Source organism: Maylandia zebra, linkage group LG16 (genome assembly GCF_041146795.1).
Source record: "Maylandia zebra isolate NMK-2024a linkage group LG16, Mzebra_GT3a, whole genome shotgun sequence".
In the NCBI taxonomy this organism is placed as follows: Eukaryota; Metazoa; Chordata; class Actinopteri; order Cichliformes; family Cichlidae; genus Maylandia; species Maylandia zebra.
This window is the reverse complement of record NC_135182.1, coordinates 6,923,712-6,947,670: the sequence shown is the minus strand read 5'-3', so window position 1 is coordinate 6,947,670 and position 23,959 is coordinate 6,923,712. Positions and strand designations below refer to the sequence as shown.

Here is a 23,959-nt window from a genome sequence, read left to right as displayed (position 1 = left end):
TACTGCAGTTACAAAATACATTATTCAAATTCCAAAATACTTTTGTGATGTCAGATTTAAATCACAAAACTTAAATCTTACATAAAACATTTTGTAATTATAAGGATAATTACAAAATGTATATTAGATCATATCTAAAACAGTTGTGTTTTATTTTAACTTTAACATATCATAATTTGATTGGTAGCAACTTTTACCCCTACAGTGAGCCAATCACTCATAATTCCTAAACATGTCAATCAGGTAGGAATGAAGTGAGACATTAATAGAAATAAAGAGTTGTGTGTTGACATGTAGCCCTTTCCTTGCTTAAATCATTAATATTTTTGAAAAATTAATCTGTGATAAGACAGCTTATCAAGATAGAACCATGTAACTAAAGATGAACCAAACTGTTCAGTTTTATCTAACTCTGTTTTAATAAAAGGCTGGTGACGCCTGTTATAGTCTGACAGCTGCAGGGATTATATACAAATATTCAACTATACCAGAATCAAACCAGGTCTAAATAAAAAGGAGTGAGTATCACTACAAAGGTTAACTCAGTGGTCCTAATGCTACAGTTTGATATCAGCAAACACCGAGCGCATACATTGATGTGACACCACAGCCATGCTATCATGCAAACACTGATAACAGCATAAATCGAATTAAATCGGGACTTGATGAGACCTTCTGAGTATCACTAGAAATATTATAAACAGTCGTCTCTGTACCACAGTTTGCTTTCAGTAAACACCGACAGCATTCACTGTTAGCATAGCACATCCATGTTAGCAGTGTGTAACTGGATGGTTTAGCATATTAGCACAGGTATCAATAAAACACTTTTACTAACCTCAGGCAGACGGACAGGCGCTCTGCAGGTGGGATTGAGCGCCTGTAATTGGTGTTTAGGCGGGCGATGCTGGGACCAACGAGGGAAAGCAGGTCCTCAAACTGGCCGACGGTGATAGCGCTGGAATCGGCTGTCATCCAGGCGCAGCTCCTGGAGCAAATGGTGAAACTCACCAAACTGCTCACACCTCTGGAGGACCTGATGGACCCAGGTACGGCGAGGATGTCCTTTACGCCGCTGCTCTGCTCTCCACAGTAAATAGAGAAGGGAGACTCTCTCTTCAAGCGCTAGCTCGACACCTGCCATCTTGCAAAGATACCTGTCTGGCAAAACTTCCTCCCACATCCCTCCCACATTTCCGGTTCACGCGCGTTAAAATATGATATTTTGGGGCGCGATGGATTTTTCTTGGACACGCGTAGAGGTGCGAATGTGCACGCGTCAAGTTAGGGGCGTTTGGGGCTTTTTTCTCGCGCCCATCGCGTTCGGCGTGAACACACCGTAACGTCCTCCTCTCTCCCCCTTAATGCTCTCTGGTCGCTATGGTAACGTAAATATTTCTTTTCAAAATAAGACACAACTACAACACGGGAAAAGACCCAGGCAAACCGAGTTAACGATAAAAACCCTGAAAAACGTGAATTTCACACCCGAGCATCAACTCTCGCGGCCCGGTACCAAACGACTCGCGGACCGGTACCGGTCCGTGGCCCGGGGGACCGCTGGTTTAAATGCAGGCAGTGAGTGGATATATCTTCCACCGTCCTGCCGGTAGATGGGGGCAGTCAAAGTCCCACACTGTGCTGAAGACTTCGGTAAAGTTTTGGACCACCCCGGATAGCCCGGGAGAGGTTTCCTATTGGTCTGCCAATGAGAGAGGTGTCAAATGTCCCATGGAGCAGTAAACTTCTCATGATCAAAAGTGGAGCTTTCGAATGGCCTTTTAATTAATGAATGGGGTGGATTGCCGCAGTGCAGAAAACGTGTGATTTATTATGCAGAAAGGGGATTATACAGAAGTTTCCTTCAGCTCTGACAACTTTTTCGAACTCGCTGGGGTTTTTCCCCCTTTATTCTTGCTCCAGAAATCACCCAAACTGAACAATGTCGCAGTCTGAGCAGAAAGAAACGTCGGAGCAGGGAGCACAGAGCTCTGGACGCGAGCAGAGCGACGTGTTGGTGAATCCCAGAGCGGTGTGTAAGGTGTGTAAGCGCCTGTACCGGGACCCTAAAATCCTGCCGTGTCTGCACACGTTCTGCTCTGACTGCATCGCTCAGCTGGAGCCGTTTTCGGTGTCTTCACGTATACAACGGGATGTTCCGGAGGGCGGTAAGCGGGACAAACCACTGGAGGCAGACCGACCCGCCGTCACTATCACGGTGCTCTGCCCTGACTGTGACTCAGAGGTAGACCTCCCTCCGTCCGGGCACGTCGGGCTGAGTACCGACCACTTAGCGCTGGACGAAGTATTCGTGGAGACCCTGGAAACGGACGGCCCGCTGGGATGCGACCTGTGCGGAGAAGGAGGTGCTGGGAGCCGCTGCGAGGTGTGCTCCGTCAACCTGTGCGAGTTCTGCTGCCAAGCGCATAGGTACAGTTAGCTCCGAGGCTAGTTTTTAATTCTGTTTTGCTATTATGCCTTAGCTCAGTTTTCTTTATCCCTTCGTACATCCCACATGCTGTTTTTTGTTTATTTGTTTTTTGCTGTCTAATGTATTAAATTAGGTTTTTACCGTGTTTAAAATTTTAATCTATTACTTCTACTGCTTGATAAAATGTTTGGTTTTCGTTTGAGTCTGTTCCACAGACTGTAAATGGAAGATGGCTATTGCAAAAACGTCATCCATTCCTTTTTGAGATTTCCAAGTGTCAGGCTGTGCATCTTAGGCTACTGTGGCCCTGAGAGGTCAAAAAGCACACTCTGCTGTTTGGTGACAAAAAATTGCAAATTATGCAGCATGTTTTATTCATTAAGACCTGGATCCTTTCTCAATTCTCAAGTACGCGAGTCCGGACTTGCCAAGAACACGATCATGGACACACGATTTGTACAACTGGAACACCAGCGTACTTGATGATGTCTCAGGTCAGGAGTTTTTGCTGCCGTCCCCTCTTAATTTAACTGTGATTAATATGTTATGAAGCTTAACTTAAATCTCAGCCAAACCGATCTACCCAGGAACAAATAAAACACTGAAATAAACCAAACATTAACAATTAGAAATGATCTAAGTGACTTATATATCATGTTTAACCTCAGTAGCGAAATCACTTTTAATAAAAATTGTGTACATGTATGCCTTAATAAAAACAAACAGGTGAGATGTTAGAAGGCTTTTATTTTTATTTTAGTGGACACTCAAAAATTACAATAGACAGCTGCTGGGGTTTGGAAGAGAACTGAACAAATATTTAAAATATAATCTGATCATTTTGAAGCAGCCTTCAGAATCTCCACGTATTAACATGCTGTTCTTCCCGGTGAAAATGTTTCCTCCTGAATTGAAATATATCTCTGTAAACGATGTGCCAGGAGTCCACTGTTCTCACCAGCTCTTGTGATCCTCAACCTCCCGGTCTGCTATGGAGCTGGTTGGTAACAGACGTCTCCGAAATCGGATCACGTTTGGAAATATTTGATAGCTTGATAAATCGAGCAGATCTTTGAAGTTTACACAGCTTCATTCTCGCTTGAAAATAACTTAAAAGTTTATTTTGTGACCCAGAAAGAGTAATATTTAAAAGTTTTTAGCTGCGCTCCTCTGCCATTGCTGCATTTGGGTTTTGGACTAAATGCATTCTGGGATATTTAGCTGTACCCAGTACACACAAGTCACCACCGATGCATGCTCGATAAAACAGGCAGAGCGAGAACACATCCGGAAATTTTTTGCGTTTTCGGCTTGATGCGTACTTTGAATTGGAACAGTACTTGGTCTCCGACTGATGACGTATCACGAGTTAACAAGAACGCAAGTACGCATATCGAGACAGGCCCCTGGAGTTACTGGCTGAGACCATAAACTTTGTATATATTAGGAACTGATGGTGGTTTTCTCAGATACTTTTATTCAACTGGATATTTTGTTTATTTGTTTGTTTGTCTTTTGTGTTTGTCCTAACAGTGGCAAAACACTAATGGTTAGGCGTGACTTATTAAAGGCTGTTTTGTGCTACTCTCTGCACCGCAGTCAGTTACAGTGGAAATTTGAGGGTTTTTTTTAAATATATATTCTGCTTTGAAGAGACTGAGGTTTAAATTGTATTTTACTCTGTTCTTCTTCATCACTAACTGATCTTGTTTACGTATGTCTTCAAGATGGATTCTGAGCCGTTCTGTGCACTAACACACTAACACTGTCTGCACAGACAGTAGCAGACATCCTGGGAAATCCAGATCTGTGTTCTGACTTAAAGATGTGCTCATATGTCTGTGTGTCCTCAGACGGCAGAAGCGAACAGCATCTCACTCCATTCAGGCTTTGGAGGAGCTGAAGGCTTGTGGTCGTCTGGTCCGGCCTGTCCTCTGCACCCTGCACCCGGGACAGGAGCTGCGGCTTTTCTGTCAGCCCTGCGACCTGCCCATCTGCCTGGAGTGTGCCGCCACGCTGCACCGCGACCACCGCTGCTGCCCCACACGTGATGTTATCGATCGCCATGGGGACCGTATCAGAGAGCTGGTTAACGTGCACCTTCGACCCCGACTCGAGCGACTGGAGGAGTCACTGCAGAAGGTGAAGACTGCCATTTTACTGGGAAGATATACAGACTTTTGAGCCAGTGTCCCAATACCTTCTGTCGTTGCCAGCGCTTCATGTTTACAACAAGTGGCATGAAATTTGGGTAGCTCACAGTTAAACAAAGGGCACCGCCGCTGTCACCTCAGAGGAGAAAAAAAGCCACATACTCGTTCTGAAAACCTGTTCTAGCACAGTTTGTTAAGCTTATTATTTTAAATACCCAGTATCTGCTTTTAGAACTATAATATACATTTCCACTGGCACAGGTGGAAGCATCTCAGGAGACTTTGCAGGCACGAGTTGAGGCCACAGCCAGTGAGGTGAGGGCATTCGCACGAGGTTACGCCAGCGCAGTGGAAGCCCACTGTCTGTCTCTGCTGCGGCGTCTGGAGGAGCTCCGAGTCCAACGGAGGTATGAAAACATGCATACTGACCAGCTTAAACTTAGCGGGGATTTGACGATTCTCTAGATCCTGGGTTTCCCACATTACATTAGATCAGTGGTTCCCGAACTTTTTTTGCTAGGCCCCCCTTTGTTTTACAAAAATGCCCCCCCGCACGCACAAACACAAACACATCCTCCAACCACACACACCCATATTTTGCTCCATTGCGGTTTATTTCACACCTCAAACATTTAGTAAACAATTAAGCAAATACAAGTAAACTGCAATAAATTACAGGTAGTAATAAAATAAACTACTAACTCTTTTACGCTGCGTCCGCACCTACACGGGTATTTTTGAAAACGCAGCTGTTTCGTCCAAACGTAAATGGTGTTTACAACTGAAAACTGAGATTTTTAAAACTCCTTTTTTGCGTTTCCGTGTGGACGAGGAATACAGGGTTCGTCACGCAGCGTCAAAGGGATGTGCCTTTTTTCACGTCACGCTGTGCGCCACGTTATTGTTTACATGAGAGGAATTGCAGAAACAAAATACTGTTAATCTGACTATCTGCAGGTTTTACACGCTTACACACACGCAGTTACTGTCCCTCCGTTTACAAAGGCAGAGGCGTCACGGTGTGATTATTTTACATGTAGTTGTTTTTTCCTGTGTAATAATATTCAACATTGCTATCAATACATTTTTCAAAAAGTGCCTCTCTGTGCAAAATGGGTTTAAAAACATCAACAGCTGTGGGATCCTGTTTGTCTGTGATTTGAACCGGGGGAACAAATCGTGACAGGATCAGCCTGATATTATTTGTATCCTGCTGTAACTTTACTGTATAAAGAGCTAACATCTCCAAAATGTCAGGAGTAGTTAGTCATTACAAGTGTTTGTGAACTAAAAATCAAGAATGTGGGATCCTGTTTGTCTGTGATTTGAAGAGCCCAGCGCTGCTCCCTACAAAGGAAAGACCAATTCTGCAGGGAGACCTACCTCGGCACTTGTGCAGGTGAAACCAAAGGGCAGACATGCTTCACCATATTTTCTAGTCTTTGGCTTAGAATGAAGTTGGTTTGGAAACATATTCAGCGATGCTTCCTCTCCTGCTTTGCGTTTGTGTGGGCGCCCGTGATAGCAGTGTCCAAGCGTCCCCCCCAGGGGGCGGGCCCCACACTTTGGGAAGGTCCGCATTAGATTATGAATAAAACATGAAATTTTGGTGTTTTTCCAGTGGCATTCGCTACCTCATAGTTTTTAGAAAACACAGTTCTCATCAGAATACTGTGCTTTAACCACCGTAGCGCCACATGGCTAGTTGAGAAAGCAAAATGCATAGATGGCTAATTAGCATATCATTACCTTTCCCAAAGCTATTTCTCAAGAGGAGACAGGAGCTTATTGCCACAGCAGGACACAATGCTGTTCATGAATCAATTTCCTCGCACTGCCTAAAGATGAATGAACCACCCCAGGACTGAATAGTTTACCGAGTAGTTACTGATTATGATATAGAGTCGCCAAAGTTGTGGTTAAGATTAACAGGTTATTACAGTTTTGTTTTGTTCTTAGTATTACAACCTCATCAGTGTTTAGATTATAAAGTCAGACCCAGAAAATAAAACCCAGGAAATCTTCTGCTAAGTGTTCGTGGATCCATTTCGACACATTTTTGTGCCAGTATATATAAAAAGTCAATAAGCTGAGCGGCTGCAGTTTCACTGGCAGTGTGTTTGATATCGATGCTGTTGTCTTATTGTCTAATGTCCAAATGCTCTTTTTAGCTGATTCCAAGTGGATGTTGTCTTCACTGGACTTAAAAGTGTTTCTCATTTTGTGAAGCTGTTGACGTACTGTAACCCCAGCGCGTTTGAAATCTCCTGAAACAGAGCTAATTCTGTGTGTTTTGAACTGATCATAACCTTTTAATCACACAAAAATGAACCAGAATTAAACAAGCATAAGCAATCCATTTATTTCTTGAATATTGTAATACAGTAATTATTCACTGCCATGCCACAGAAACCACAGAGAGTCTACCAAGATTACTGTGAGGAAATGCTTTCAACTTTTGCTTGTCTAACTTCTCTGTTTACCAGGAACCACCTCCACTTACAGGGGGTGCAGCTTCAGCAGGCTCTGCTGGACATCCGAGGCAGTGTGGAGTTCGCAGAGCGGCTCCTGAGTTGTGGGTCTGACGCTGAGATCCTCAGTGCCAAAGGAGTGACCTTGAGAAGACTCACCAGCCTGGCAGAGAGGGGTTATGACCCCCACCCAGCAACCGTTGCCCCTGACGATGGCAGCAGTATATCCTTCATGCCCAGGGAACCCGCAGGGGAGGTGGAGGGCTACCCTGTGGTCGGGGTAATCAACTCTAAGACGGTGGATGTCAGCAGGTGCACCATTGAAGGAGAAGGTAAAAGACAGTTTCAACCATGTGTACAGAAGGTTAGGAATCCATACTTGCTTCAATAACACTCTTAAATAAATCACAGCAAACTATTTTCAGGGTCATGTGTACATATTGTATTTTTTATTTTTTTTTTTAGTGTTTTTACCGGCAATAAAACCAATTGTTAGTCTGTGCTATGGACAAGTTTGACACCTTTTCTCCTCCACAAATTTAAGCCGATATCACTTTAGCCCCTCCTATTTTTATAAATTCTGCACTGAGCTTTGAGGTCTCCGATATCACTGAAATGCAGCCAGATGTTGCTTATTTTACATTTGCACTCATTTCTTCACTTTTTTCGACACCCTGTGTACCTGGCCTGTACCACTACCACTTGCTGTGTTCAGAACATCTGCCCCGCTTCGTTATTTCACATAATGGTATGATCCTTGTCTGCCTGCATATTATTGGCCGCATTGTGTCCCCATCAAAATAAAGTCTGACCCCTGCCTGCATAGATTCTTAGTAGGGCTGAATATTCGGCTCCCACATACTGACGGGCCATTAATATACATATATACATATGAATTTATCTTGCAGGCCGGATATAATTGTATCATGGGCCAGATGTTTGACACCCCTGCCTTAAACCATATCAGCAACTTTCAAGACTCAAAGATGCAGCATACACAGAAGTGCCAGAAAAGTGCAGTTCCTCAAATTGCCACTTGAGGCTGGCTCCAAAAATCACTCACTTTCCATAGACCTCCATGTTAAATTCCCCATCTTTAGAGCAGAAGTAAACATGTTGACAGCGTGCCACAAAAACTTGTTTTGGTCTCTGTGGCAAATTTTTGTACTTCATGACAACCACGCAGGTGAATTTTTATGCAAGTCACCCATTTTAATTGTGTTAAAGGTAAAATTTGTGCCTTACTGGACTGTTTTGAGTTATAGTTGGGTGACATTTCGTGTCATTCCGAATTCAGTTTTTTTTTTTTAAAAAAGACAGTAAATATGATTAAAGCATGTTTTAGGTGGACAGATCCCACATAATGTCTCAGTAAATTACAAACACCATGCTAACCAGACTACCTCCTGGGCTGCCCTCTTACCCAAATACATTCATGCCAAGTTTAAAGAAACAGACAAAATGTCAAACTGAAGGTTTTAAAACGTTAATCTACAAACAAGTCATCATAGTGACTGTGTCCGTCTTTTATATACAGTCTTTGCCTAAAATGACTCATTGCATCATCATTATGACCATTGTTTTATTATTGTAAGTCTGTTATGTACAGGTCTTGGGTCATCTTCCATTTAGATTTTCCTAGGAAAATTGGAAATGGGTACAGTGATTTATTGAAACACATACAAATACCCCCTGAAAATACAGTATGTAAGGCAAAAATAGAGTTTGTACAATTCTCACAAGCTTGAAATTCAGTAACGCTGAGGTTCAGGCTGTGGGGAGCCCCATCCATGACTGATAGTGATGCATTATATGTTTTTCTATGCAGGTATGCATACTGCATTTGCACTGTTTGTGTCATTGCTACACAATGACACCATTCCCAATCAGACGCTTTCCCAGTTGTACTGCATTGGGGATCAGAAATGTGATGATACTTTTCAGTGTTCATAATTCCATTCATTTCCACAAGTTTCCAAAAGCCACTGGCTGAACTGCAGTCATAAACCTGTAAGCACATCCTGTTTTAGCTTTCCCCCGACCTCCTCTGTACATAGCGACGACCATTTTGAACCAATAATCTCTCGTTTAGATTCATCGCTTCATCAGATCTGATTTTCAGTCCAGTTCTTACATTAGCCTTTTTCCCCGTTTCCTTCCTTAAAAATGGCTTCTTGACAGCCACTCTTCCACTGAGTCCACATCAGGACTTTTGCACAGTATTGTAAGTTTAGCTTTGAGTTTGCTAAAAGCTAACTCGACTCTTTTACCAATGACTTTTTCTTTGTTCTAACATGAAAACAGCTTTAGGCATTTCTGTTTTTATATTCAAGGAACCAGATGACCTGAAGCTGAGAGTCACATGAACTGAGTAATATTTTAAAAGAGTGTGTAACAGTGACAAAAGCAAATTCATTTAAACTCAGAACTCTTGTTTTTCTAGCCACATCAGTTTAGAGACCGAAGGTTGGTGTGAGGCAGAGACGACAGTACAGACTCATGCAGCACATAAAGACTGTTGTTTTGTCTCTGGGGACTTTGGCTTAAAGGCAGAAATTCCTTCTGGAGTGAAGGAATGTTTAGGTGACTGAAGAGGCCTGCAGGCAGTGCACAAACATAACAGGGACACATGCAGTGTTGGAGGAACGGGGATCAGCAAGAGTACAGGGCAGCTTTTGAGCGACAGAATATTTACGACTTTCCTTTTGTGTTAAAATGTTTTATAATAGAGGAGAAGCATGCACACGGGGAAGGTTTGCTTGCTTTTCCTTTTGTTTAAATGATTGCTTCTACTGCTGTCCTTAGTAAGTTAACAGTTAATCAGAAAACTAATGTGAGGAGACAGAAATATGCCCAAAGGTTCTCCTTGTGACAGTCTGTGTGATCTAAATCACCTCATTTGTTATTGTAGAAATAATCATTTGCGCATCAGTTGATTATGCAAACTGCAGCCCTTATTCATTGCTCAGAAAAGCACCCAGGTACTGCCACAGTTCCCATCCTTCCACCACACATATGCAGACGCAGCAAGCAGGAGATTTGTAGCAGCGTTTCTCTCTCTGTCCCAGAGCTCGGATTAAAGCAGTGTTTACTTGTGATAAATGGGAAACCAAAGCAAATTTGGACTTCTTTGTTGAGTCTCGTTGGTATCCAAGAGCCGCTGCCAATGTTTGCCAAAGAGTCAGTCTGCCATGTGATGTCAGGCAGTCTGTTTGTGTGGGGGCTTGCTTGGGTCTGTATTAAAGTCGTGTGTACTGCATTAGATGTAGAGCCGTACACAGCTCTCTGGTCCCTGCAGCAACCTCTTCATTTATCCAGCTTTACTTTGGGCTGACTTCGGTTGCTAAAGCTTCTACGTTTTTTTCCTCCAAATTGAGGATCAATGCATCAGATAAACCAGCTTTTTCCAGCTTTAAGTTGTTTATTCTTCCCAAATTGACTGCAATCAGTTTAACACAGTGTGACACTCTCAATTTAGGGGTTCAGATTTCAGTCTTGAGTATAGGAAAGTGGACATCCCAGAGGCTTACCAACGATTATCCCCTCTTTGTGCGAAAAGAAGATTTGAAGTGTTGAAATGGACTGCAAGACTGAGCAGCACAGGTGAATTGTGGGTGAGAAGAGCTGTGTCTTTAGTGGTGACAGCTGCTAGTACTCAGCTTAGCAAGAAGACGAACAGAGATTCACAGATAATGCAACCGTATGTTCAATCAATTTACTGTCAAGACGCACCTAACTTACCCCTCTGTCCGCTCAGCGCCAATGCCACTTTATATGTGCTGAAGAGAGTGCTGAAAGGTTGGATGAAACAACCCTCTCAGCACTCCCTATTTATTTTTATTTGTATTAAATCTTTTAATATTGGTGTACATCAGAAATAATTATATGTTGATAATGATAAAAATCTGTAATAGACCAGTATCAGCTCATATTAGCTAAGCTATATGTAACTTAGGCTCCACTGAAATGCAGTGTTTAGGTTAAAAGTACTATATAAATACAGGCCATTTTACCATTTAAAATGGGAAGATGTTATTTAAAAAAATAACTGCAAAAATCTAACGTAAAGACATTTAAATATATTGCATGCAGATAAAAACTCTGGCGCCCAAGAAGAGGTTTTCACCTTTCACCAAGGAATCAGTAAGCTAAGTGTACTCTTACTGTTTCCATAGGAATAAAGAAGGTCCATACTAACCAGGGGCTGCTAATCTAATCCACTAATCATCAGGAAGAAAAGCAGCAGTTTGGGCAATTTACTAGTCCGAAGTGCTGGGTATTTCTGGGAAGGGTTATAAATGTATTTCCAAAGAGTTCAAAGTCAATCATTTTGCAGTGAGAAACATTATTGACAAGTGGAAAACATTCAAGACAGTTCCAGGTTTTTCCAGGATGTTCGTGCATTGCTTGGAGAAATTGAAAAATAACCTGAGTGCTACATCTCAGTCCTCAGCTAACGTGTCAAAATTCATAAAAGTACAATTAGAAAAAGACTAAACAAATATGATTTTATTGGAAGGTTTGCAAAGTTTTATCAGAAAAGACCACAAGACTTCTGGAACTGCACAATGGTGGAGGGGTGTTGATCTGCGCTTCCTTGACCTTGCAGTCAGTCAGAAGCTAATGAATCATGCAGTGTTCTTACTTTTTGCATAGAGTCTTATGAAAACTGTATATTCCCTGTATATGCAGACCAGTCATGCTCCCATTGTGTATTCACCCCCAAAGGCCCAGTTTGAGCCAGGAAAAACCCTGACACTGTGTATTCATGAATTCTCTTTGTCATTTTCGTTAGTTAAAGCAATTTAAAAGGTGTCCATTGAAGTCTTTAAATAATTGGGTTTTCCTGACCAGCATAATAACACAAATATTTAAAATGTCTTGATAATAAATATACTTTTGGTCGTCAGCTTCAGCCCCACTGCTGCACACGCTGGGCGTACAGGCCCAAGTGCCAGAGGGGGCACGTAAACATGCATGTGATCATCATGATCCAAATGATGAATAATTCCATCTTGAGATTAGGCATAATTGCAAAAGTCATCTGTACACAATACAATGTATACAAACATGAAAAGTAACCATGAGATCACTCTCACACAACTCTGTCATGTTAGTCAGATTCACCCTGGGTCCACCTCGAGCAGCTTTCTGCGAGTGAAATTAGAAGAATATAAATGTTGTGTCTGAGCATCAAGTTCAGAGAGCACACGTGTCTTCTTGGTGTGGCTCATATATAGCAGAAATTTAAAATCAGGACCTTTCAACTTCAGCAGGAGTCCCGTAACGCAATAGTGCTGCACCGTTATTAACGACAGTTCGGCCCCTTAACCAGTACTCCCATTCATCATCAGTGAAGGAGCCGCTGGAGTTAGTTCCATTAGCATCCAAACAGCTCTCCCTGCAGCTGCTGGAAAACACTGAATAATAACAAATGAAAACACAGCGTGGGATCATTTGTTATCAAACTGCTAATGGACTCTGACGAGCAGGCGCAAAGCGGCATTAATCATTGGAGTGAACACAGGTGATGCGCGCTGTAACACGACAGAAACAGCTGATGAATATCTTGAACGAGACAGCGGAACAAGTTAATGAAATGCTAAATAATGACGCAGAGGTATTTGAGAAATTCGACAATGCTGAAGTCCAGCTGCACTTGAAGTCCCCTCCACATGCAGTTCGTTCATCTGGACACTGACCTGCGTAAGCGCTGAGCGGAGGGCTGTATTGAAATTGTGATCGTGCATCTGTGTGACTGAAACCTGTAGAGGCACAAGACAAATGTCCAGGTGTCTCAGTGTCGTAGTGTGTCTGAATGATAAAGTGCCTCATTTATTCTTTGTAGGGTTTTTTTGTCCTTCTTTGTACTGTTACCAACTTTTCTCTACCTTGAAACATCTTTTCTGGGTGTTTGTGTGTCTGTGTGCTCTTGCCATTTGTGAAATCTCTGCATATGAAGAGGTTGTGTCCATGTATTTAACCTTTACACATCATAAATAAACCGATAAACAAGATGCCTCCAAACTCCCAGGTTAAAATGCTCCAACGTACCAGCATGAAAAAGCATGTTTACAGAGTGATAGGTTGTGTAAACCATCATATAAATTGTATGGTTGGTGATTTTCTTTATAGTTCATTCATTTGGACACCGGGATAGTTTGGGCCATTGACAGGTGTGCTGACACAGGCGCTGTAGCTCAAATGTTGCCTCCTAGGCTTCATGCTACAGTCACACTAGGGAAAACAGTAGTTGGAGACTGAAGCGCAGCTAAATTTATTGCTTTGCACTTCAAAGCAACCATTTCAAAGGCAGCTCACCATCAGCTGCTGTCTTCAAAGCAGCAGTGGTGCATCAAGACGGCAATAAAATGGCAAGAAGACAGAGTCAGAGTCTACTCTCTGTCAGGTTTTGATTGAATGGGGTCTATTTGTCAACTACATGCAATCTATCTGGGATCAAATGGCAATCAACTGTAATAAATCACAAATCTTTTGCCACCTGTTGCAAAACTGTTCCTGTGAACATGAAGAGAAGTTTGCATTAAACAAAATTCACATTAACTTACATTTAGTCCACTCAGAAGCTCGTAGATTTGAAGTGTGAAATTTAAAATTTCCTTGATAAATAGTGACGTAATTGCTTCAGGACAGCACTTCAGTGGCAAAATTCTAAATGTGACTATGGTGCTCGGTGTCCTTGCTTTTATATAGGACTAGAACCAGATTAGAACCAGTTGAGTCCGCTAGTGCAAAGAGATGCAGACAAGTTGTGCTCATCATCAGCCCAGACTGACTGTTTGATCACAGAGTGGTGTCAGTCAGTCTGCCATTCTAGATTCAACGGCAGTTACTGCAGAGCATCGTTACCTCCCACCAGGTAACCAGCTTCTGATCACAAGTCATCTGCTTTATCTGTTTTATCAATTTGTAGTTGGTCACTGAATAAAAATAAAACAATTAAATGACATCACCATTATTAACCACCTTTCCTGGAAGGGCTGTTCTGTATAACGATATATATCGGATGACGATATGAAAACGTCTATCGTTTCATTTTACACTATCATTTGTTTCGTGGTGTCGCAAAATAAACTGTTTATGGCAAAAAAAAAATTCATCATTTTGATGGTCACTGTGTAGAATTTCTTAAGTTCTATCTTCCTCTTATATTTAATATAACCACAATACAGACAGACAAGCAACTCTTTTTATGCGTTGCCATTAGCAACAACGACGGTAAAACCATTGTTTGACTCTGCCGTCCACTTGTTTATTTTCTACATAAACCTTTCACAATAAAACTGAAGATCCTGTTGAGATTTTTCAAAATAAACTGAATCACATGAAATAGTTTGTAAGAGTGTTTACGGACAAGAAGCTAAAAAGAGCTGTCAGGTGTAATAAATAGAAAGAAAATTGCGGCCATTTCAACTTTAGTAACACGACGCCCAGCTGAAAACACTTCACGCGAGTCGAGTTACCCAAGATTCATAGAATTTACAGAAAATGTAAAATTTTTGTGATATATATCATTGTCAGGACGATAAATGTCTTATATCGGGATATGAGATTTTGGTCATATCGCACAGCCCTGTTTCCTAGTCACAACCAGACTGCCATTCTGTTTTTATTCTAGTGTGGCTGAGCCAGCAGTGAGCCCCTAAACCTGACCTCTGCACTGTGCTTGTGGTGATTCTTAGTAGAAATCTATAAAAATATGACCGCTGTGACGTACAGCCTTAGCTGATAACTTCGAGCACCATTCTTTCCTCTAAATACGATAACTTTTAGGTCTAAAAATATAGAAATATATATACACATAATTTCCAGCGGTAACAACAGTGAACAGGCTTCAGAATGCTGAGTCCAAAACCAGTGTGTTATGTTACAGTGGTAATCTTTTATATAAAGTTTGTTGAAGATCCCTACATCAACTTATGACTGCGTACTTTTGTCCTGGTGCTCTTTTCACTAATGGGCTACATCTCTGAGCTGTAATTAAGGTAAATGATAATGACACAGGCAACTTTGTGGCAGTTTGGGACGGCCATGTTTTTTCAGCAACCTCAGGACTCAGCCTTCTGTTGACCCGTGGTACACTTTTAGTCAAGCGGTAGTTTTTTGTTACTCAGCGCAGTCTTCGGGATTCAAATTAAAGATGGCGCCGGTGAGGTCGGCTGCCGTCACGACTGCTCCGACCACTTTTTCTTTGTCTTTGTTTTTTAAGTTAGTTTTCAGCGTTTCTAAATCGGCAAAATCATCACCATTGGGTACATTAGGTATGACAGTGACACTCTTGTTTCTATTGGTATACAATGTACTCACAATTCGAAGTTTTTAACTCCGGATCCGAGCTGGCCGAGTGAGATCTCGAGGGAGAACAAAGGGAAGCGGCGGCGGCCTAGAGGGAAGCGAGCCGGCGTCAGGAACAGGCTGAGAGCTCGTGCACACCGCACACCTCTGCCTAGCATCCTGCTCGCCAACGTCCAGTCACTGGAGAACAAGCTTGACGACCTCAGGGCCAGGATAAAGTTCCAGAGAGACATTCGGGACTGCAATCTCCTCTGCTTCACCGAGACATGGCTGAACCCAGCGGTGCCGGACCACGCCATCCAGCCGGCCGAGTTCTTCTCGGTTCACCGCATGGACAGGACACGGGACTCGGGGAAGTCAAGGGGAGGCGGCGTGTGTTTAATGGTGAACAACAACTGGTGCAACAGTGCGAACGTTGTTCCTCTCACACGCTCCTGCACACCAAATCTGGAACTACTGTCCATCATGTGTCGTCCTTTTTATCTACCTCGGGAATTTACATCGGTCATTGTAAGTGCCGTTTATATTCCACCACAAGCGGACACGGTCACCGCCTTATGCGAGCTGCATGAGGCACTCACACAGCACCAGACACAACACCGGGACGCTGCGCTTATTGTGACGGGGGACTTTAATAGCGCCAACCTCAAACGCGCAGCGCCGAACTTTTATCAACACATCGCCTGCCCCACCAGGGGTGAAAGGACACTGGACCACTGCTACACTACGGTCAAGGACGGCTACAAGGCACAATCCCGCCCCCCGTTTGGCAAATCTGATCACGCCGCCATCTTCCTCATGCCAAAATACAAACAAAGGCTGAAACAGGAAGTTCCGGTTCAGAGGAAGGTCGCGCGCTGGACGGATCAATCGGTGGCCGCGTTACAGGACGCACTCGATGACGCAGACTGGGGCATGTTCAGAAACAGCTCCGACGATGACGTCAACGTGTTTACAGAAGCGGTTGTGGGATTCATCGGGAAACTAGCGGATGATACCGTGGAGACAAAGACTATCACAACGTTTCCCAACCAGAAGCCGTGGGTGGATAAAACCATCCGCGATGCTCTGAGATCCCGCACCGCTGCCTACAACACGGGACTCATGACGGGGGACATGGACCCGTACAAAGCCGCGTCATATAACGTGCGGAGGGCGGTGAAAGAGGCGAAGCAGCGCTACGGGAGGAAACTAGAGTCACAACTCCAACAGAGTGACTCTAGGAGCCTGTGGCGGGGACTAAGGACAATAACGGACTATAAAGCACCAACAACCGGTATGACGAACGCGGCCGTGACTCTGGCAGACGAGCTGAACACTTTCTATGCTCGCTTCGAGGCTGCAGCTAAGGTCTCCAACAATGCTAGTGTTAGCGGCGCTAACGGCTGCAGACAGGAAGATACTGCCAGCACCGGAAACGTGCTCGTCATCTCCGAGCATGAAGTAAGGAGAGCCTTCAAGAGAGTGAACACCAGGAAAGCAGCAGGACCAGACGGCATCCCAGGTCGTATCCTAAGAGACTGCGCATACCAGCTAGCTCCTGTGTTCACTGAGATATTCAACATCTCTTTATCTCAGTCGGTGATCCCCACATGCTTCAAAGAGTCCATCATTGTTCCTGTCCCGAAGAAACCCCACCCTGCTTCTCTCAATGACTATCGCCCTGTAGCCCTCACCTCAGTAGTGATGAAGTGCTTTGAACGCCTGGTCAGAGACTTCATCATTTCTTCACTACCAGACACACTGGACCCACTACAGTTCGCTTACCGTCCAAATCGTTCCACAGACGATGCCATCTCTCATCTCCTCCACACATCACTCACTCACTTGGACACTAGAAGGGGGAATTATGTTAAAATGCTCTTCATAGACTACAGCTCTGCATTTAACACCATAATTCCCTCCACACTCACCACCAAGCTGGAGCATCTGGGACTCAGCTCATCTATGTGTCAGTGGATCTCCAACTTCCTAACTGGCAGACCACAGGCAGTAAGGATGGGCGGACATGTCTCAGCCTCCACCACTCTCAGCACTGGAGCCCCCCAGGGGTGTGTTCTGAGCCCCCTGCTGTACTCTTTGTACACATATGACTGTGTGGCCACTACCAGCTCCACCACCATCATCAAGTTTGCTGACGACACCGTCGTGGTGGGCCTGATCTCTGATAACAACGAGACGGCCTACCTGAAGGAGATTAGGAATCTGGAGAACTGGTGCCAGAGGAACAACCTCCTTCTAAACGTCAGTAAGACAAAGGAGCTGATAGTGGACTTCAGCACTAAGCAGGAGAGGAACTACCAGACCCCCGTCATCAACGAGTGCCCAGTGGAGAGAGTGGACAGCTTCAAATACCTCGGAGTTCACATCACGCAGGACCTGTCATGGTCCTGTCACATCAACACCGTGGTGAAAAAGGCCCGACAGCGTCTCTACCACCTCAGACGCTTGAGAGACTTCCAACTGCCCTCCAAGGTGCTCAGGAACTTTTACTCGTGCACCATAGAGAGCATCCTGGCGGGAAACATCTTAACCTGGTTCGGGAACAGCACCATGCAGGACAGACGAGCTCTACAGAGGGTTGTGCGATCAGCTGAGCGCACCATCCGCTCCGAGCTCCCTGACCTGCACTCAATCTACAGCAGGCGGTGCTGGACCAAGGCCAGGAAGATCGTGAAGGACCTCAGCCATCCCAACAACAGACTGTTCTCTCTGTTGAGGTCAGGAAAGCGATTCCGCTCCCTGAAGACCAACACAGAGAGACTGAGGAGGAGCTTCTTCCCGCAGGCGATACGGTCTCTCAATCACACCACCACACAGTACTGACCCACACATATGGTTCTTACACACACACTGGACTTTCTGGACTTTGGTTTTGCACAACACTGGTCACTATATTCTTCATTTCCGGTTAATACTTGTACAGCTGCTGTTATTGTGTATATATTTATTTATATTTAGATTTCTTCATACATTCTTATATAGTTCTATATTGTGTATTGTGTATTTTGTTGTACAGTTATTTTATTTTCAACTTTAATTTATATATTTTATCTTATTCTTCCCAGTTAAATTTACCCTTCATTCTAATTTGTGTTGTACAGTTATTTCATTTTTAACCTTAATTTATATTTTATTCCTTCCTAGTTAAATTTACCCTTTTTAATTTTTCATATTTATTTCCTATCTTATTCATAGCCTTTTCCTTTTTTGTTTTCTTTAGGTCACGAGCAGTTGTCCAAGCATTTCACTACATATCGTACTGTGTATGACTGTGTACGTGACAAATAAAATTTGAATTTGAATTTGATTTGAATTTGATTCTAACCTTTAACCCTGTGTTGGTCACAGGCCTGCAGGAAGGCACGGAGGGCCAGCTGGGCCACTTCACCCTGGTGTGCCGAGACTCAGCTGGAGAACAGTTGGCGCGAGGTGGAGAGCACGTCCTCGTGAGCGTCGTTCACACAGAGAAGAAAAACTGGTGAGTGGGGGGACAGCGTGTGGCGTGCCTGGTCAGCATTTTAACTCTGAGCATTTCTGACTCAGCAAATCATACAGAAGACACATTTAGTTAAAAAATTGACCTGCTTAGAACAGGTCATCAGAGTACTCTAAGCCTGAGTGCTGTGCTATTTTTGTTACTTGGGTTGAAAGAGGCACACTCTTATTGACCTCCGTAACATCACATGAATCATTTTTATTCACATTCACGATCAAACAGTGTGTAACTTTGAAAACAAGGGCAGTAATATCAGGAAGGCTAGTAGCTGTTTAGTATCTGCCAGCACAGCCGTCTGATCCATGAATGTCTTTGAGTTATTACCTAAAGTCAGCACGTGTGTGATCACTGGTGTTTTGGATGTCTGAAATAAGTTAACCTTCAGACTGAGAGGCTGATATACATCAGAGTATGACTCAAAGCTCGGACAGGTCATCCATGCTCTCAGAATGAGCAGATTCAGAATCCAGCACTGATGTTTTGAGAGCAGTTTACATCTATGTGCTATCAGTTGCGGTTTTAAAGTGATATTTTATATTATTAATAAAATGTTTTTTATTTTCCATCAGTAAAGTGGAGACGACTGTGACTGACAACAGTGACGGGTCCTACAGTGTGTCATACACACCACAGCAGCCAGGAGCGTACTCTGTATGGGTTTGTGTCAAAGCCCAACATGTCAAGGTATTTTAAACTAAAGTGTCGAGACTGTAAGTTTTAATTTGGTTTGTTTCTCTTACGCCCCGTCTAAGGGGCCAGGATACAAAATGAGATGGGGACAACAAACTTACCCAAGATTCAAGCAGCCACAGTTTTTTCACAGTTTCATAATTAAGGCCATCTTCAGTTGATACATGGGTACACACTTTCACTTCCTGGGGTTTGCCTACAAGTTTACACTATAACAAAAGAGGCTAAAACTGCTTTAGCCAACACAGTGCGGTTGCTGTACACTTGAAAACATCATGAATTAACTTCAGTTTCATGAAATGGTGTGATCAGTTTTAGATATTTAGAGATCTCCAACTCAGACGCTCTCATACAGAGATGCAGGCCATCACCTCCTTTATATAAAGGGATTACCCAAAGATGTTCACTAGATATACCTGACACAGGTTCCACACAGACACCAGCAGCAAGGATGCCAGCAACCTCCACGACCTTCTGGTTCGGCCTCGTGGGCAACCCTTATTCTGCTGTGGCCTCCTCAGGCTGCCTTGCAGCTTCCTTCTGTGAAGGTCGGACGTCTTTGTCCACCAATTCTGCACACAGAGAGGCCTTCAGCTCTGCTTTACAAGCACTACAGAGCATTTGAATGTCACAAAAAATAGCCACTGTAAGTAAATCTGCCCCCAAAATATCTATGGAAAGAATTACCCCACACACTAAAGAAAACAAAAAACACACACACAAAATAACCGCCAAGCAAGAAAAACCGAGGACAAGCCCCCGTCTCATCTAGGAAACCATCTAGGAAAGCCACTCCATTCGCAGCCAGGCACCTGCAGAGTCTAATTAGTTTCCTCTTCTTTATATAATATTTACATGTTGAAACAAAAATGTAATCGCTGTCGAAACAGTTTGAAAACAGTAGCTGCGTTTCACAGCTGAGATATGAATTATTGAAATAATAAGCTGACTGCTAGACGGAGCCGTGGCCTTGCTAGCAGTGCACAGCTCGTCACTTCAGGGCTCTACATCCTCCTGACAAATCAAGTTATTATGCACAACGTTGTCCTTATTAAGCAAGAAGAATCCCTGTAACGGCTCTTGTGCCAACCGACACTGGTTGACTGCCTCTGTGCTGTCTGTCTCTGCAGGGCTCTCCATTTGTTCTGAATGTGAAGAGGAAGTTCAGGCGTCACAGAGGGACGTTTCACTGCTGCTCCTTCTGCTCCAGCGGAGGAGCCAAAGAGGCTCGCTGTGGCTGCCCGGGAACCATGCCAGGTACGCAGCAGATAACTTTCATATGTCCTGTCTGAAGGAGCAGGTGTACAGTGAACAAACTTCGGGGTACACTGTGCTGTTGACTAGAACACACAGATGAAGAACAAAATTAAGTTAAGATTTTCACAGAATCTCGGCACCATCATCTGTGCACTTTGTGTTTTTAAGCTAAACCAGCTTTCCTTACACTCTCTGTGTTCTATTATATTTCAGGTTATTTGATTCATAAAAGAAGCAGGTGTTTGAAATATAGTTCCTTAGCATCACACGTCTTTTGTGTGTAATTTGAGTTAAATAGAGACAGTTGCTGTTACTGAAATGTTTCCCGTCACTATGGAAATCATTGTTTCTCTCTGCATTTACTTACACTCTGAAATATGTTCAAAGCCACTGTGGTAAATGTAGGTAAACGTAGACCTATTACAGACTGATAAACTGGAAAAACAAATTTTCATATGAGCTGGCGATAATTAAAGTACAGATGTAATCATTCTATCCACACCTGCTATAATTCAGCTCCAAAATCTCTGTCTAAAGGAGCCTGTAAGCAACGAATGAGGAAAAAGCTTAAATCAGTCTTTTGTATTTTGTCTCTCATCATTTCATCTGCCATCGAATGTCCGTCTGACTGCAGGAGGATTTAAAGGCTGCGGTCATGGTCATAAAGGACATCCCGGGAAGCCTCACTGGTCTTGCTGTGGCAGCACCACGGAGCAGTCGGAGTGTTTGCCCCAGAGCGTGCTGGCTGCCGTTTCCCCTCGCAGCCACCTGCGAACTGTGGAGCTCTGAGGCGACGCAGAGCCGAGACCTGTCAGGACGATGCGGTTTCATAAAAAGATGGCAGAAATGGAAAGGTTAGAGCTGCGGGGAAGTAACCTTGAGGTTGTCGGCGTAAACCTTGGACCAACTTGAAAAGGTCAGACAAGGGAAGTGAAAGTAACCTAGTGAGGCAGGACATCAGAGTCACTGCATGTCGGGCTTAATGTGATACAGTATCCAGCCAGCTGCTAGAGACTAACAAGGGACACAGACAGTCCTCTGTGTAGTCCACATTGTAAAAGTGCCTTTATGTGTCGGCTTATCATGCTCACGCTGGAGGAGAAAGGAGAAAGAAGAAGCATCGATCACAGCAGGACAGAAATGTGCTTAAAGCCTTGCTGAAAGGAAGCGGAGCAACAGCTGACAGTTTACAAGTTTTTAACCTTTTAATCAGCTCGGAAGTTCTGAGGTGCTGAAATAAATTTTTGATTCATGATTTTAATGGTCAGTAAAAAAAACAGCCAGAATCAACAGATTGTGGAATATTTTATGTCTTTTTATATCAAACAGTCAGAGGAAGTAATCCTAAATATACTTTCGTAAATATAGCCATGGTACACCACCACTCCCTACATGGCACCTTGCCTGTGTAGACAGCAAAAAATGACTGTAATGCTATTTTTCCCCCCAAAAAATTTGATGGATTTTTCTTTATAGTTCCTTTGTTCTTTCAGTTCTGAAATAATGTAACTATTATTGTAACTGTTATGAGGTATAAGGTAGTGGAACAACAGTCTATGTGTCAAGAAATGATTTTATGCATCTCCTTACAGTGCTGTTACAAATATGGACACATGTTAAATAATGAGATCAATGTTTTAACAGCTGATCATGTGCACCAAAGCTCAAGCTTCAGGGTTTTTTATTACTCTTGTTTCTGCATTATGTCAGTGACAGCAGATACCCCTATGGATGTGGCTCTGGCTGCGAGCACAGCAGCCCCGCCCACCTGCTGTTCAAACCTGCTGTTTACAAGGGGTAGCCAATCAGAAGAAAAGCTAGCTTGAAGGGCGAGGGAAAGGAGCTAAAACAGCTCATTTCAGACAGGGATTAATTTTGAATAACGGGAATATTTGTCATATAAATATTGACTAATTACTTGAGTTCCAAGTAGTTGTGTATTATAACAATACCTACTGTGTCTTCATTAGTAACAACTTAGTCATAATTGTGCCTTTTACTGGATTATTTGTATGTAATAGTCACAAAACAGGTGATTACACATAGCATTACTAATAATTCATAACCATTTCCTACAAATTTACATATTACAGCCTACTCAAGTTCTAAGTATTAAATCAGGTAGATAAATACATTTTTGTTAAAAAATAATAATAAAACATTATGTGTAGCTACAAGGAAATCATTATATGCACAACTACTGCCAAGTACTGCAAAAATATGTTTGCTCGACAACATTTGATTCAATGATTAATTTGTAAGCTAATCCATAAGGTAAGGAAGGCCGTTGCATGGAAACCATCCAAAGTGTAAATTCATTCGCTGTTCCAAATGCAAACATCTGATTGTTTTTGCAAGCCACAGCATCTGTCCTGTCCTGTGCGCATGTGAACAATTTTATATTCAATGGCTGTTAGTGCTACCAGAACAACGAAGAAACTTATTAAAATATTCACACAAAAGGTTTTTTCCTCAAGTGTCTTTAGGAATTCATCTCCTGCAAGCTTCAAGCCTTTATCTGGAAAGCACTGTGACCATGAAGGTGCAGACAGACACTGCTTAGAATACAGACTTGTTTTTCTTCTGAGCGTTATAATGAGCAACTTTTTCTGTATTCAGAATGCAACATGCATGTTGCACTTGAGTGGAAGGAACATGATGATTTTTACGTAGCATGTGCTCAATATGAAGTTGTAAAAATGAAATTTACAACTAATTTTTCTACTTGTGGGCCAATATCTGCAGAATGACAGAGAAGCTGTCACACACTGAGATCTGGAAGTGTTTCCATCAGACTCTGACTTACACATTCATCTGGATGTATTAGCAGGTAACTTGTCCTGGTGCTGTATTATTATTATTACTTTTTTTTTTTTAAACTTGTTTACACCTAATAAAGAGGTTTTTTGTCACTTCTTATATCATGCTTCAGTTATTTTTTGAAAATTACATATAGAATCATTTAGGAATGAATATGTTGTTTTGCATATAATACATCTGTATTTAATTTAGAGGGCTACTGCTTCTTAGGTCACTTTTTTGTTTTGTGGTCAGTGCAGCAGATTGTAAAGGCAAAGGCTGATAACAGGGGAGGGTGGGCAGTGGATGGCAGTGATTCAGCAACAACCTTCTGGTCTGGACA

General features: G+C 43.0%; 1 protein-coding gene across 1 annotated transcript; it reads left to right on the top strand.

The window, feature by feature from the left end:
* Positions 1-1,540: 1,540 nt before the first annotated feature.
* trim45 (tripartite motif containing 45) lies at positions 1,541-23,729 on the top strand. Its single transcript, XM_004571996.4, has 8 exons — positions 1,541-2,430; positions 4,285-4,573; positions 4,846-4,991; positions 7,071-7,387; positions 18,723-18,852; positions 19,440-19,554; positions 20,691-20,817; positions 21,452-23,729. The coding sequence occupies exons 1-8, from the start codon at positions 1,943-1,945 to the stop codon at positions 21,604-21,606; spliced, it is 1,767 nt and encodes a 588-aa protein (XP_004572053.1). The 5' UTR covers positions 1,541-1,942; the 3' UTR covers positions 21,607-23,729.
* Positions 23,730-23,959: the final 230 nt, after the last annotated feature.